General features: G+C 50.7%; 1 protein-coding gene across 1 annotated transcript in view; it reads left to right on the top strand.

Annotated features, from left to right (window-relative positions):
* LOC309857193 (extracellular sulfatase Sulf-2-like) overlaps nt 1-17,231 on the top strand; it is a 75,329-nt gene that overhangs the window by 41,083 nt on the left and 17,015 nt on the right. The window contains exon 3 of the mRNA XM_082750005.1: nt 4,592-4,831. Coding sequence (XP_082606131.1) covers nt 4,592-4,831 — 240 coding nt within the window. The remainder of the gene's footprint in view (nt 1-4,591; nt 4,832-17,231) is intronic.

Below are 17,231 nucleotides of genomic sequence, written 5' to 3'. Positions count from 1 at the left end.
CAAGGGCAGAGACAAGGGCCCTGTGGCTGCAGCGAGTGGGCAGGGAAGGGGTCTGGATTCAGCAGGGCCTGTGGGTGACCCCAGGGACTCTGTTCTCTGCTGAGTGGGAGCCACAGAGGCTGCTTAGGAGAGAAGGCACTCTGCCTGCTCCTTGCAGAAGAAATGGTCAGGGTCCGTCCGGTCAGGAAGCAAAGCAGTTGACCTAGCTCGGAGGAGAGAGGATAACCAGGTGCCCCGGGAAGAGGCAACCAGACTGCAGGATGGATATACTTTGGAGGAGGAGCAACAGGCCTTGCTGCTCATTTGGATGTGGGACCGGAGAGATAGAAGCAAGGCGTAGCAAGATTATTATCTAAGTCACTGGAGGGAAGCCGAGGAGGCAGGAGGGGGCCGGTGACCGCAGGAGCTCAGTTGAGGGTGTGTGGCTCTGAAGGTGTCTGCAACATGGTCCCATAACCTCACCGCGGGGGCCGCACTAGGTTCTACGAAGCCCGTGTGTGCCACACGCCAGCCAGGCCCTCCCCTTTCCAGAATTTTCTCACCTATGTGCTGCTTGTACTAGGATTGACCTCTTTTAATCAGCCGTGATTGTTCTGTTTTAAAGAACGAGAGTCCACTACCCTAACTGAGAGAAGGCAGGATCACTTGCCCTAAGTAGAGGACACTAAACCACGTGACTCGGCATAAGCCAATGATGTTGCCGGCTGAGAGCTCTGAGCAGGTGTCTGGCTCCCTCCCGGTGGAAACAGGAGTCGTGTGGGTATGAAGGACACGATGGCACCAGCTGACATTTTCTCCTGGAGCTCATCGGTAGTAAAGGGAGTCGCTTTCCCACCACTGGCATCCCCAATATTTGGCGAGGTGGTTCTGTGCTGCTCCCACAGCTGACGTGCCAGCTAAAGCCACCTCTGGGACGACGAGGGGACCCAACATCCAGCCCAGGACCCTTCTGAGCCTCCCTGAAACCAAGGATTGACCAAGTGCATAGGGAGCCCTGTGCATTCCCTGGGTGAATTATCACTACCTCAAGTGTGGTGTGAACCATACATTTCTGGAACATTTCTGAGACCGTACATTTCTGCAACATGATACCTAGCACCTGCTGTTCCTGTCAGTCAGGCTTGGGTTTGAGTCTGCATATCCTACTTCCCAAGCTCTGTAGCTCTGACCGGTCATTTAATTCCCTGTCCTCAAAAGGGCTGTTGGGGGATTAAGTAAAATGATGCTTGACACATGCCCAGCATGGTGCATACCACAAGCATGCAGCCAGCCAGACTCACTGCTCTCAATAATTATGATGATTATTATTGGCGTAGAACACTGCCCTCTGCCCCAGGAAAAGTTTGGACCTGTCTCATCAGCTAAATTATATTAGGAGGTTGCCAAGCTCCAAGGCCTTCAGGGACCTGGCTGGTAATATGAATGGGTGGAATGGGTGTAGACTGCAGGGCATGGTGGGGAGTGTGGCAAACTGGAGAACACGGGATCTCTCGGATGCTATTTCAAGTCAGATTTTTTTCAGATCCACCGCACAAAAGGCACATCTCTATGAATACAAACCAGCTGGGGCTCTCAAGGTCCATAGAAGCCCAATGAAGAAGGTCCTATGTTTCTGAATTTAGCAGATATTTACTGAGCACCTGCTGTGTGCCAGGCACTGTGCTAGGTTTGGGAACATAATGGTAAATAGAGCCAGCCCAGATCCCTGCTGCGATGTGGCTGGACCAGGAGGGGCAACAGGCAGTGTGCAAACAGGGGAGCTAGAAGTGGGGTCCGAGGGCAAGACGTGCTGTGGGGAAAAGTACAAGGGGAGGGGCCACGGTGAGTGCCAGAAGCAAGGGCAGCGGCATCCATTCCGGGCTCGGGAAGTCCCCTCAGATATTTGATGTTTGCTCCATCACCTGAGGGAGGCTGGGGGGAGCCCTGCAGGCAGAGGGCACAGCTCAGGCAAAGGCCATGAGGTCGGAATGTAGCCAGTGTGCAAGCTGGGGGCCAAGGGGCATGACCTTACTATCTCAATTGGCAGTAAAAATTCCATGTAGGGAGAACGGATGGGCAAGCAGAAGGCCTGTCTGGATTCCTGCCCCTTCCCCAGGCAGGGCACCAGGCCTGGGAGGGGGGCATCCCACGGTTCTGCCTGACCCTGAGGCGGTGGCCTGCTCCCTCTGCAGGCTCCAACGTGTGAGCACCAGATGGTCAGGCAGGCCTCGGAAAGCCCCCCTCATCCATCCCCTCCAGAGGGAAGTGTCACACCTGGTAGAAACCCTGTAATTGCCTCCAGTTACAGCTGTGTCCCCTGGGGCTTCTTGGGAGGGCATGTGACCTTGAGAACAGACGCTCACACAGTCCCGAGGCCTGATGACTCCTGTTCAGTTCGTAATCCAAGAGCCAGTTCTCTGCTTGCAGCCTTGCTTTCTTCCACCCACCGCTGGGAGCCTTGGCCCAGAGGCTCAGGGAGCACACCTGGTTCTGGGAGGGTGTCCCTTTTAAAACCACGTCAAGTGCTGGGCTGGAAAGGGCAGGCTTTGCTGTGTGTCCTTCCATCTCCCAGTGAGTTTTTATAGAGCACCGATTATATATTCCCCTAGGGGGGAATTGGCGGGGGAGTGGAGAGCGCCCTGAGTCACCCAGAACCCTCAGTCCAGGGAAAGTAGACCACAAACAAATGACCCAATAAAGGAAACCATTTCAGAAGGTGATAAATGTCCAGAAGAAATATATGGCTGGTGACATAGGGAGTAAACAGTGGGGGCTCCTTCAGATGGGGAGGCCAGCCGGGCTTCACTGAGGAGGTGACCTCGGGCTGAGTTCTGAATAACAGAACAAGCCAGCAAGGCCAAGTCTCAAGAAGAGCCCCACACAGAAGCAACAGCAAGTGCAAAGGTCCTGGGGCAAGGATGAGATTGGAGCATTTGAGAAACCCTCAGGAGGCCAGTGTAGCCAGGTGAGCAAAGGGGAGGGGAGAGATGAGCTCAAAGGAACACAGGAGGTGGGTTGGCAGCAGGGGCAAGTCTAGAAGAGTCTTGGGCCATGGAAAGGAATTCAGTTTTTCTTCCGAGTGCATGGGAAGCTATCCAGTGATTTTAAACAGTGAGGAGATATGATCTATGTTTGCCTCAGGGAAACTCTTAACTCTATTTCCATCCCTATTTGGCAGAAAGATGGGATTAAAAGAGCCATATAAATCTCCTTTTCATTCTTCCCGGTAGGAACAGAGGGCTGAGGTGGGTCTGATTAGTTGTCCTTGAGTCTCTGAGGGGCTGTTGGTGACTGGGATCGGCAGCTATCCCGCAGAAACTTCAGATGCCTGTAGACCCCTCCGTGTCTGTGTGTCTTCTCTGTTCTCTCTTACAAAACACCTGTCACTGGATTTAGGGCCCACCCAGGTAGTCCAGAACAAGATCACCCCTAGATCCTTAACTATATCTGCAAAGACCCTTTTTCCAAGTAAGATCACGTTCCCAGGTTCTGAGGGTTATGATGTGGACATGTCGGGGAGGGGAAGTGTTTGTACCCCTCAAGCCACAACAGACCCTGAGAACTTTAAGGAAAAGGAAAGCGCCTGAAGGTGGCCACAAAAAGGAAGAAGAAAATGACTTCCATTGACTATTTCCCTAAACCTACTAAATATTCAGATACCAGCCATAGTATTACTCATCTACTCTGCAAACATTTATTGAGTGCCTGCTGTGTACCACACACCATGGGGGCATTGAGGATTGAGCACTGAGCAAGGCACATAGCCTTTGCCCTCATGGGGCCCTCAGCAGGGCAGTGACCATGAAGACACCTGTGCACAGTACGGCTTCTAGAACATGGTAGTTTCCTTTCCTTCCTAAGTGCCTTTCGCTGCTGCGGCTTCATTGAGAAGCAAGAAAAGGCATGAATGAAGCCACACTACCTGGTGGTGTATAATTAAGTCCCAATAACACAGGCTGTGTGCATAATAAGGGCTCAAGGGAATCAAAAGCCAGAGTGAGCACTAGAAGAGATGTGCCTTGGCTGGTGGGTCGAATCTGGGGAGAGAGGGGAAAGTGGATTCCAAAGTAGGACCATGTGGACAAAGGAGCAGAGCACTTGGCCGAGGAGTGTGCGGGGAGGTGGTGAGCCCAGCAGGCTGGCATGACCGGATTTCAGTAAAAGTGAACAGTTCTTGGGAAAGTTCCAAACAAAACAAAGTATAATCTTCCCTGGGTTTACATAGTGGTTGCTTTCCAAAAAATAAAAAAAGGAATGCACTGCACATTAATAGCCTGCAAAAAAAAAAAAAAAAAAAAAAAGTTCTGTTTCTACGTAAAACAAAGTTCCATTTTAGGCTTGGATCCTTGACAAACAGCTGTTCACCCGCTCCCCGTGGCCACCCAGTGGGGCTTCAGACCCAGGAAATTTCTCGCCCAGATGTCCCTTGCTGGTCCCAGCCCACACGTGACCGTGGCGCTTGCCCCCATCCGTCCCCAGAAATTTCCAAAATGTACCCCCTTCCCCAGGGATGGGAGAGCCGCCCTGTTGAGAACCACTCATGCCTTGTGGCCCCGCGGGGGCACTAGTTAGGAGCTGGCCGGCCGCACCTCACCTTGGCTCCTGTTTGCAGGGTCCATGCAGGTGATGAACAAGACGCGGCGCATCATGGGGCAGGGCGGGGCGCACTTCGTCAACGCCTTCGTGACCACGCCCATGTGCTGCCCCTCGCGCTCCTCCATCCTCACCGGCAAGTACGTCCACAACCACAACACCTACACCAACAACGAGAACTGCTCCTCGCCCTCCTGGCAGACGCAGCACGAGAGCCGCACCTTCGCCGTGTACCTCAACAGCACGGGCTACCGGACAGGTAAGGGGAGGCTGGAGGCCGTGGGCGGGCCGGCGGGCAGGGAGCATTGGAAGTGGTGCCGAGGGCCTTGACCTCGCGCCAGTTTGGGGTCCTGATCCTGCCGGGATTTTAGATGATTTGGGGTAGCCCACGGACAACTTCATTTTAACTTAAAAGTTGTGCATTTTGCATTTAAAAAGTACAAAACGATTTGCCTATAGTAGGGAAAAACTGATTTTTCCAAAGGAATTTGAATTTTTTTTTATGAGTCCATTTAAAATATGAAATATAATACAGAGAGAGGCTAGAAGTACTCATGCATGATTTGCGTTCACCGTGGGTTATGTTGGGGACTGATTTGTTGACTTCGGACTGTCAGTATGGAAGAAGGTTCCAGAAGAACATTGGGGTGGGGATGAAAATTGGTGTGGAAAATGGAGAGGAGCATATGTGGGACTGTATGGCCACCCCGCAGACTGGCCCAGGTTGACAGGGATGGTTTGTCTACATTTGCTGTCTACACTACCCAGCAGGCTCCCATCTCTCCGGTGGTCAGTACTGCCGGATGCTATCCTGGCGTTTGGGGGGGTGTGGATACAGAGCAAGTGGGGTTTCCTGTCTATCTTGAGGGAGGTGCCTTGATCGGTTCCCAAGGCTCACCTGCCAGGCCTGGGGCAAAGACATAATGAAAACCCTTCTCTCCAGCCCCACTGCAAAATCTTCCAAACTCAATTCGATTGAATTATTAAGAAGTGAATTCTCCACACCTTGGGTAAGGAACCAACGCAATCGTGAAATCAGACATCGTGCCCGAGATATTGCTACCCCAGGAAAGTTGTATCCAAGGGACAAGAGGCTTGTGTGATGGGAGTGACAGGAGGGAAGGATGGATGCCTCCCTCAACTCAGTTCAGAAATGAAGCAGCCTTCCAAGCTGGGGGTTGCTGGGGCGGGGGGTGGGGGGGCTTTCCCTCCGATACGCATGTGGCTGGTGGTGCACATTGGGGGTGGGGAGCAAGAGGAAGGTGTGTCTCCTTGCAGATCGATTCTCCTGCAACAGTCACCCAGACAGTGGCTGCTCCGGAGAGAACTAGGAAGGCCTCTATCCTATACACATAAGCCTCTTGGTTCCTGGGTCTCTGCAGAAAGCCACAGGTGTCAGAGTTAACCACGGGCACCCTCCCCCCCAGGTGGTTGTAGGAACCTGCAGGTAAATAAAAGAACCAAGATAGTGGTCCCACAGCAGACCAGAGGGCTCCTGCTGGAAGGGGCATCTGCCTCTCAGGTCCAGGTAATTATGGCCATATGTGCTCGCAGGTAACCAACCTTCAAATATTTGTAACCTGAATTTTTAGCTGAAATCTGCTGATATTAAAAAAATAATAATAAAAGTTGCCAAACTCAATTTCTTTTTTTAAAAGAAAAAGAACATTGCCTTCTGTCTGAAGGCAGAGCGTAGCTCATACTCCAACTTTAGAACATCTGATTACAAGATCTATGTAGAAAACTTTAGGTCTGATGTTGGAGGACAGGATTTCAGGGGGTTTTTGCTGCTGAGTGTGATGTCAGCTGTGGGTTTGTCTCATAGGGCCTCTGTTACGTTGAGGTACATTCCCTCTGTAACCACTTTGTTGAGAGGTTTTATCATAAACAGATGTTGGATTTTGCCAATATTTTTTCTGTGTCTATTGAGAGGATCGTATGGTTTTGAACCTTCACTGTGCTCACGTGGTGCATCACATAGACTAACTCGCAGATGTAAACCCATTCTTACATCCATGAGTCAGTCCCACCTGACCCTGGGGTGTAATCCTCTTCCTGTATTGTTGACTTCAGTTTGCTCATATGTTGTCAAGGGTTTTTTCATCTCTATTCATCAGGGATATTGGCCTATAATCTCCTTTTCTTGTGGTTTCCTTGTCTGGTGATGGTATCAGGGTAACGCTGGCCTCATAGAATGAGTCTAACAGTGTTTTCTCCTCTTTTTTGTAGGAACTTGAGAAGGGTGGATATTCTTTTTTTTTTTTTTTTTACTATTTTATTTATTTTTTTAAATATTTATTTATTTGACAGACAGAGACCACAAGTAGGCAAAGAGGTGAGCAGAGAGAGAGGAGGAAGCAGGCTCCCTGCCGAGCAGAGAGCCCAATGCAGGGCTCGATCCCAGGACTCTGGGATCACGACCTGAGCCGAAGGCAGAGGCTTAACTCACTGAGCCACCCAGGCACCCCTCGTTTATTTATTTAAGAGAGAGAGCACGGTCGGGGGGAGTGGCAGGCAGAGGGAGAGGGAGAAGCAGACTCCCTAATGATCAAGGAGCCCGATGCAGGACTCGATTCCAAGACCCTGAGATCAAACCCAAGCCAAAGGCAGATGCTTAACCAACTGAGCCACCCAGGCACCCTTAATTCTTCTGTAAATGTTTGTACCAGTGAAGCCCTCTGGTCCTGGACTTTTGTTTTTTGAGAGGTTTTAGATTACTGGTTCAGTCTCCTTACTAGTAAATGGTCTATTTGTTTCCTAGTTGCTCCTGATTCAGTCTTGGTAGTTGTATGTTTCTAGGAATTTATCCATTTCTTCCATGCTGTCCAATTTGTGGATACATAATTCCTCATAGTAGCCTCATGATCCTTTGTTTGTAACAAAGGATTTGTTTTAATTTCTTTGTAACACCTCTCATTTCTGGGTTTTTGGTTTTGGTTTTTGGTTTTTTTTTTTTCTTTTTGAGTCCTCCCTATTTTTCTAGGTAAGTTAGCTAAAGATTTGTCAATTTGGCAGTTCTTTTCAAAGAACCAGCTCTTAGCTTCTTTGATCTTTCCTTCTTTTTTTTTGTAAGATTTTATTTATATTATTTATTTGAGAGAGAGACAGTGAGAGAGAGCATGAGCGAGGAGAAGGTCAGAGGGAGAAGCAGACTCCCCATGGAGCTGGGAGCCTGATGTGGGACTCGGTCCCGGGACTCCAGGATCATGACTTGAGCTGAAGGCAGTCGTCCAACCAACTGAGCCACCCAGGCACCCCTCTTTGATCTTTTCTATTCTTTTAGTCTCTATTTCATTTATTTTCATTATAATCTTTGTTATTTTCTCCCTTCTACTAACTTCTGGCTTTGTTCTTCTTTTCCTTGAGGTGTAAAGTTAGGTAGTGTATTTGAGATTTTTCTTGTCTCTTGTCGCTATGAACTTCCCTCTTAGAACTGCTTTTGCTGCATCCTGTATGCTTTGGGATATATCCTTTCCATTTTCATTTGTCTCAGGGTATTTTTTTTTTTTTAATATCTCTAGATTTCTTGTTTGGCCCAGTGCTTATTCAATAGCATGTTGTCGACTCTCCCTCATATTTGTGAATTTTCCAGTTTTCTTCTTGTGATTGATTTCTAGTTTCATACATTGTGGTTGGAAAATATGCTTGATATGATTTCTGTTTTCTTAAATGTATTAAGACTTGTTTTGTGGTCCCACATATGATCTGTCCTAGAGAATATTCCACATGCACTTGGGAAGAATGTGCGTTCTGTTGCTTGGGAATGGAATGTTCTGTAAATGTTAAGTCCATCTGGTTTACCATGTCATTTAAGGCCAATGTTTTCTTACAATTATCTGCCTAGATGATCTATCCGTTGATGAAAGTGGGGTATTAAAGTCCCCTGCTATCATTGTATTATTGTCTGTCTCTCCCTTTAGGTCTGTTAGTATATGCTTTATATATTTAGGTGTTCCAATTGATGAGAGATTCAGCCGCTTTCCATTTCTCCTTGTACTTCATTGATGAGAAATGAGTCACGGCAGAGGAACCTAAGAATGGAGTCTCCATTCTGGGTGACCATTTTTCCAGCTAGAAATTCCTTTCTGTAGGAGAAGACAGCAGATATTGAGGGAAGATTATCAAACTCTAGTAATGGTTCACAGCCACTTGTGTGTGTGACCCCCTCTTGAGTACAAGAGATCATCCTGAAATATATAAGACTGGAACCAGAAAAACATTCCTTAAGTGGACCAACGGTGGACCAGCATTTCATGTAAATAGTGCTTTTAGTGCATTTAGTTGGGCCTTTTATCTTGGGGAGAAAAAAAAAGGAAACTACAAAATTTTGAAAATAACCTTATTTGATGTCGTATCTCATGGCAACAAATGTTATGTTGTGATGGTGACTAATGGGTTCATTCTTTAACCTAATGGGTTGGTGAAGGGACAGTTAGAGGTGGGGTGTGACTTGTCCAACAAATTGAAGCGACGACACAATGTGATGTCTTTTACTGAACGTGCAGTTCACACAGCAAAACCGTAACAGGTCATTTTTGCAGAAGCATTAGGGATTTGCTCCATCTCCCCAAGGGCCTCTCTGACTCCTCTGACTCCTGAATCTCCCCCCACCCCCCACCATGTAGTACTTACTACCTCCTCATCCTTTCCAGCGGCCTCTTTAGTTACCTCACAGAGCAGAATAGTGTTTGTCAATGGATTTGCATGTGCCTCGAGCTCTCCTTCAGCAGCGCTTTAATTAATTTCCCCAAGCCTGGCATCTTTTACAAGATCTGCGTTTTCGTTTGGCAAACATCTTACTTTCTGCTACTCCGTGCTTGCAGTAGATACGGACAAAGGACGAAGTGTGAGATGTGACATTGAAGAAATTCTGTTCTTGGGTATCTCTGTATGTTGGCTTCCTCTGTCTCTGGGGGCTGGGATCTCAATTCTAAACACCCTGAAAGGGATGAATTGTATCCTCAGGTTTTACAAAAGGTACCTTAAACGGTGCTCAGTCAACTCTTAGCACTTGCCAGCTGCCTGAGTGTGCTCACTCGCATTGCACACCCGCGGCGCAAAGTTCTGTAGTGTTCTGGCAGTGAGACTCCTTCCAGCTCTTCGCAAAGCCGTTGAGAGCAAGGACTCTGCCTGGGTTCAAATCCTGATGCTGCCACTTTCTAACTGAGTGGATTTGGACAAGTTATTTAAATTCTTCGTCTTGATTACCTCGAGGAGGGATAAGAATGTTGCTTAGCTGATACGGTTTTGTGGGGATGAAATGTTAGAACAGTGACACACCGTAAGCACTTAGGCAATGTTCACCCTGGTGTTGGTGACAATTTTCACAAGGGGCAGCACGTCGGACCACCCACCCCAGAGCAGTGTTCCCAGGAATGTCATGAGAGATCAGCTTGGATGGTGGAAATAAATTGTGCACACGGGTTAAAATTGGCAGCACGTGCCCAACCTCTCTGGTCATCAGCAGAGCACAAATGAAGGCAACAGTGGCCACAGCAAATATTCAGAGGCGCCGTCACACCAAAGTTTGGAGGGGATGTGGGGAAGCAGGGAGTCCCACACATCAGCAGCGGGAACGCATGTGGGCACCTCTATTGCCCGTGAGCACTTTGGCGATTTCCAGCAAAGCGGAAATCAAGGACTATGGGAATGAGAAGGAAGGAAAACACACCCAGATTTCTGGTACACTGCTTTGGTGGGGAGGGGGGACACCTTTTCTGGCGCTTGCTGGTGAATTAGACAGAAGTGCCCATTGTCTTCTCGTTGGGGTCACACTTTTCTTGTTCCCCGCGACCCTCTGAATCTGGCAGTTCTGAGGTGGTTTCCGTGCCCAGCTTCTGCCATCTGGTACAGATTTCTGTAGGGATGTGGGCACTGGTGGTGAGCTTTCGGCCCCTCCCTCATCGTGTTCTAGAATGTGCCAGAGGAGCCCCAGGGGTGGGGGGGGTGGGGGCCTCTTATCACAAGCTCAGACTACCTCAGGGCCCCTGGTTGGAGCTGTTTAGGAATTTGGCCTTGAGCCCCCCCCCCGATCACTTTCACTTTTCTGCTCCCACAAAGCTGCCAGGGGAGGTCAGCCGAGGATGGCCACCACTTGGCCGTCAACCTTGGGCGGCCGCCCTTGCTTGGGAGACAGGCTCCGGGCCATGACGCCGGCCCTGGCAGGGCCCATGAGGCATCGGTGGAGCTTGCTGCCTCTCGCACAAGAGGCCAGGAAGGCGGCCTCAGGCATCCCTGACCAGACTCACCGCCGGCGTGTGTGTGTGTGTGTGTGTGTGTGTGTGTGTGAAGGACTGCACAGACATGAGGACTGGTGCTCAGGTGACTTCCTCTGTGTTTCTGTGAAAGAATCCTCACCCCTCCCTCTTTTCACCACTCTGTTTGATCTGCCTTTAGCCTCTTGCCCTGAACACCACACTGGACCTGAACCCCAGCCTCCAGCCGCCTACTTAACATCTCCCCTTGGACGTGCGCCTGGCATTTCAAACCTGACGCGTGCAGAACAGCCTCCTGATGGCATTCCCCCCCTCCCCGAACATGTCCCACCATCTCCCCTGGCAGCTCCCAGATTCCAGAACCTTCGTGTCATCCCTGCTTTTCTTCCCTCCTGTCACTCCACATGTAGTCATCAGCAAACCCCGCCAGCTCTCTCTCCAGGATATTCCAGAGCCCACCGTGCACCTTCCTGGAGCTGCCACCACATCTCTCCGGGACAGCACAGCCCTCCCCTCCCTGTGCGCTACTCCCCTTCCCACTCGCTGCGCCCTGTTCACGCCTCAGCAGCTGGAGGGGTCCTGTCTCTCCTCTGCCTGCAGCCCCCCCACGGTCACCTCGGGGTCCTGATGATCTGCCCTTCGCCCCTCGCCCACGACCACCTTACCTCCTGTTGTCCCCCTCCGTTACGCTACTCCTTCCTGCTTCTCAGGCGGTTCACCTGGCACCCCTTCAAGGGACTTGGCACTTACTCTTTCCTTTTCTAGAAACGTTTTCCCTACGCATCTACATGGCCCGTTCACTGACTTCCCCCAGATCTTTGTTTAATGATCACCTCCTCAGAGAAGCCTTCCTCGACAAGCGCATCTGAAAGCAGGTTCCTGCCCCCTCTTCACCCCCGCACCCTGCTTTACTTTCCTTCAGAGCCCTCATCACCACGTAACAAATAGCTGCGTATTTATTGTCCAGCCCCCCAAGTTAAAGGATGTCCCCGTCCCCTGCTTCGGGACTCCCTAGGCTGCCTCCTGCTCTGTCCATCTCTCTGGCCTTCGCCAGCACTAACATGGGCTCTGCCACTGGTCGCCTCCCTTCTGACACATCTGCTCCATGGAATCGGGGACGGCCTGGGCTGTGCCCTCGGCATCCCCGTGCCTGCAAGAGGACGCCCCCCGTCTCAGGTGCTTAGGGAATCACGGCAGGATGAACAGAGGAGTCTGCGTGTCCCATCCAGAGCCAGCTCCCCCGCCACCCCCCCCCATTTTTCTATACCCCTCTCTCCTCCCCACCCCCACTCTCAGCCCCTCCTCCTTTCTTCTAGGCCCTTCTGCACACACACAGAAGAAAGGACTTGGATTCTTCCTGTGGGCGCCTCCTCGGGGGGCCCCGGGTGCAGCTGTCCTGCCTTCACAATGGCACCCTTTTCTGTGCTTGGCCTCTCTCCTGTTCATGCCCCCCGCTCCCTTCCTCTCCCTTCAGATGAGCACACACACGCATGCACACACAGCTCCGTTCTTCCCTCGGCCAGCTGCCCCCTCTCTCCGGCCTGGGGGTGTGACCTCAGAGCATTTTCACCCGCCCTGCAAAGTAGACCCACCCTGAGAATGCTAACAGGAGTCAGGCAGCCCTCCAGGGCCCAGGCTGGCCCAGGGGGACACGTGGGTCACGTCCACGTGGGTTCATCTTCAAGCTGAATTTCTTTCAATTCTGATTTCATGGGCACTCCCCTTCTCTAAGATCTTGACATTTCAAAACAAGTAAAACATTGGTGCAGGCGTCTAGAGAACTTGGTTCTGCTTCTGACTCTGTAATCATGAGCTGAGACCTGGCCCCCTCTGGCCTCAGTTTCCCCATCTGTGCCTCAGTTTCCAGTCTGTGTATAGTGGAGTTACAACATAGGTGAGTAAGTTACCCAGTGCCTTGGCTATGACTCCACCCTTGAGGGTCATGTGACCAGTGCCCACACATCAGGGCGAGGGGCTCCCTGGGGCTGGAAATGAAGGGGACCACTTGGAAAGACAGGAAGCATGTGGTCGCACTTCCCAACTTTTCAGAAGCTGGGTGTCGGGCTAACGGGTGGACATTCCTCTTTGCCCCCAGGTGACACTTGAGCCCAGACTTTCTGTCCCAGCCCAGTAGCTGGTAGCAGGTGTGTGGGTCTCCTGTAGCCGCTGGAACAAAGACCCCACACTGGGTAGCTTCAAACAGCACAACTATAATCCCCTGCAGTCCTTGTGTCCTCCAGCTTCTGGGGGCTGCTGGAAATCTCTGGTGTTCCTTGCCTTGCGGCTGCACTGCTCCCAGTCCCACCTCTCCAAGGGTCACTCTCTCTCTCTCTGCACGTGGCCTTCTCCTGTGGGTGTCCGTGTCCAAATTCCCCTCTTCTTCTAAGGACACCAGCCACCGCATGAGGCCCTGCCCTAATCCAGTATGACCTCTTCTTAACTTGACGACATCTAGAAAGACCCTATTTCCAAATAAAGTCACGTTCACATGACCTGGAATTAGAACTTGAACGTATATTTTGGGAGAGGAAATTCAACCCACCTCAGCGGGGTTCTTTCATGCGGACCACCCAATTTAATCCCCTCAGTGACACGTTAACCTCCATTAAAGCTGCAGAATCTTGTGTTAAACGAGAAGAACCTGAAGATACTCAGGGTCTCTCAGAAAAACCCGCTGCCTCTCCCTTCGCCATCCACTGTGGTCCTAAGAGTGGCTGCCCAGCCTGTGGGGAACTTGCTTTGGTTCCGTTCACAGGGTCTCTAACTTTTATTTTACTCAGGGAGCGTCTCACTTCAGTGGGCATTAAAATAATGGTGGAAGTCAAATGCAAGTGAGAAGCAGGAAGCTGTGTTGCGCGGATGCGTAAAGCCTGCCTGTGAACCGCCAAGGGTTTGAAGGGAGTTTTCAGGCTAAATGTGACCTTTCACAGTCTCTCCCTGGCATGAGCTGCAACTCCCTTGAACATTCTAGAAGGGTCTACACTGGAGCTGCTGGGCCCAACATGGTAGCTGCTGGCCACTGGGAACTATCTAACTTTAATTAAAAATTAGTCAAATTAAAAGTTTGGTGTTTTAGTCACCTTAAGCACGCTTCGAGTGCCCACTAGGCACACATGCGTGCCGGAGCATATGGTTCACATGTAGAATGTTTTCTATTGTCACAAAAAGTCCTCTCGGACAGCCTTGGCGGAGAGCATAATTGAAGCAAAATTTTGGAGAGGGCACACAGAGCTTTCAGAAGATGAAAAGAATGCCAACAATCATTTTAGAATTACAAGTTGTTCCTATGGAGCCTGTATCGTGCCAGGCACTTTCCATGGTTCCTCTTCCTCAATCCTTAATGTGAGGTGGGCGCCTCCCCTCTTTCCGCTCAGGCCCAAGCTCCGTGAACTGGTTCCTTTGCCTCTCCAGGCCTTCTTGAGGCTAGACCACGGGTCAGGGCTTCAGGAGTACAGGGCAGCTCCGGGGGGGGGGGGGGGGGCTCCAGCCTGGGGCCTGTAGGTCCCACCTGTCCACAGCCAGGTCCTCCTCTGAGCACCTGGCACGCACGCGTATGTGCGTGCACACACACACACACACACACACACCCCACACACCCCCACCTGTGGCCAGCCGGTCACTTCCAGCAGAATGGCATCTGTGCCATCATAGGGAGAGGGCTCTCAGCAAAGAAAGGGAAACCGGGTGCCCCTCTGTATCAGCCCGCCCAAGGCCACCTAGGGGTCCACTGTCTGCTGTGCCTGTGTGAGCCCCTTCCTCCCCAGAGAAACCAAACCCCAGCGCCCAGAGGGGCCAGGCGGGGAAGGGGGCAGCACCCTACAGCCCAGGCCGAGGTGCCCATTGGATGATAGATGGGCCCAGAGGTGCCAGATCTCCTCATCTGTCGGAAGTGTGACACCCAGACTTCCATGTCAGATTGTCCAGATTTCGAATGCGGCCTGTTTGCTCTGCTTTTAAAAAAGTAAATAAAAACACCAGGCCGACCCAAAGCAAACACACCTGTGGAATGGATTCAGCCCACAGACCACTGGGCAGCAAACTTTTTTCTAACCCGTGGTTCCCAAGGGAACATACTGCCCCCTAGGGGCCAAAATCTATGGAAGTGTTCCTGGTGGTTGTCCACGTTGGGGATGTGGAACCACGGACCTTCTGTGGCCTGTTGTGCGCAGCGGCTCCCCAGTTCTTTTGTTCCACACAGCTTCTGAGTCTTCCACCAGATCATTATATGAATGGATTCTTTGACATGTATTGTGATCTGAGCCTTGACCCTAAGTCCATTTTATGCATAACCACCACGGGCATTCTGCACGGTGTTAGGACCCTCTGAACTTTCCAGGACTGTAAGTGATCATTAAGTGGAAGGAATATCATACTTGAGTGCCAAGTTTTTCCAGGAGTTATCCCACATTCCTGAAAGTCTCCAAGCTGAGGGCAGGGCCACTAGAAGCTCTTGGCTTGCGAGCACCGCAGGCCCACCCAGCCGTGTCTAGGTGCCACCTGACTACTCCATCGTGTCTCCTTAATGGATGGGCTTGGAAGTTCATACGGAAATTTTTTTTTGTTATAAATTGCCTTCCTTTTCTTCTTCTTGTAGGCTGTAATTAGGGCATTGTATTAATTTCTTGGAGGAAAAAATGTGCCTAGGTAATTTTCATTACTCACAGTTTTCTTTTAGGAAAATAAAGGAGCTTTACAAAATATTTGTCACAGAAATGGACGTGGAAATGAGAGTTGCCCTTCAAAGGATCAGCTTAGTGTCGCCTTCCTCCAAGGTGATAATTAAATATCCAGTGACGACCGTCTCCCCAGGCCTTGTTCCAAGAGTCTGTTGTGGGTTTTCTCTTCACTCTCCCCAGCCCTCCCACCCATTCCATCCTTCTGGACAAAACCATGCTTAAAAGGAGACAGAAAGATTCTCAAATACCGCCCTTGCTGATGTTGACTCAGCAGGTGATAAAACTTGTCACTAGCGCTGGGAGAGCCTGCCATGCCCAGCGAGTCGAGTTTTCGGGCATGGATGGGCCCCAACTTCATTTACTGGAGATGCATGACCCTCCCAAGGAGTCGGGGACCAAGGGCAGCATGTAATTTGAGGCCCAAGCAGCCCGCCCTCCATACCTCCGACCGCTCAGCCTTCCTCGAGGGCAGTGAGCTTGCCACAAACAGGTCAGAGCAGTCCTAGGCTTTCACTCTGGTTATTTGCTCATCTTTGCTTCTCCCCGTGGTTAGCCATTCCTCTCCTCCACCGGGCACCAAGAGGAAGCTTTGAAAAATGCCATTCTAATCATGTCACTCCCGGCACGAGACCCTCTATCAGCTGCCTGATGCCCTATAAGCTCAGCTTCTTGCTAAAACTGCCAAGGCTTTGCTCAGCTCCCCTCTCTGTGACCTTCTCCTCCCTCTCTTCCTTTCTAACAATACTCAGACTGCCTGGCCTCTTTGCTGTTCCTCAAATATCCCAAGCTCACACTTGCCCCAGGACCTTTGCACTTGTGGTTGCATCTGCTTAGAGCGCTATTCACATAGCTTGTTTTTTGTTATCATTCACCATCTGTCTCTAACATCCCTGCTGCTTCCCTGACCTCCCTGCATGAATTGGCCTCCCCAACCAACGCTGTCACTCTCTACCACGATAACCCTGCTCTATGTCCTTTGTAGGATTTATCATCCCCTTGAAATTGTCTTAGGTGTTTTGAATTTATTTCTTACCTATTTTGTTCACTGTTGTATCCTCCTGTCCAAGAACAGTGCCAGGCAGGTATTAGGCGCCCGAAAAAAGATCTGAATGAACAGAGGACTCTTTGGCCTTAGGCTTGAAGTAAGCAGAAAATGAGAACAAGGTGAAATTTGGATTACTGTCTCCCTTTTCCAGCACTGAGAAATATAATTGCAATTAGTTCAGGCAAATTTAGCTGAGTCCCAGTAGTCAAACACTGTCACCACAACCCGTCATTCTGCTTCTTGGATTTTCTCTCATTTGGGTTAGCTTTATTCTCAGGAAGGTTCTGCCTTGTGATGTCAAGATGGCCCTCCCAGGTCCCCCCCCCACACCGGTGTAGTGACCCTGGTGGAAAGAGAGAGCCTCTTCCCTGTGCTCCAGCAAAAGTGTCAGGGGAGGCTTTCATTGGCTCAGTGAGGGTCATATGCCCCTGTCTTACCCAATCACAGAGGCCGGGGGAGGGGCAACACCCTGATTGGCCAACCCGAGCGGCCAGGGGAAGGAGGACACCCCGATTGGGCAACCCCAGATCACGTGCCTAGCCCAGGAGCTGGGAGCCAGAAACAGTCTCACTTGAATAGGTACTTCAGAAGGCAGTTACCAAAAACAGGAGCGTGGATGCTGGGCAGAAAAATAAAACAGATGTCTGCTATAGAAACCCAAATCCAGCTTCACTCCCCCCCCCCCCCGGGGGGCAAGTGGGAGGAGGGCCTTTTGCCCAGCTT

This window comes from Mustela nivalis, assembly GCF_964662115.1.
Source record: "Mustela nivalis genome assembly, contig: HAP1_SCAFFOLD_494, whole genome shotgun sequence".
NCBI classification, from domain to species: Eukaryota; Metazoa; Chordata; class Mammalia; order Carnivora; family Mustelidae; genus Mustela; species Mustela nivalis.
This window is presented reverse-complemented; position numbering and strand designations above follow the sequence as displayed.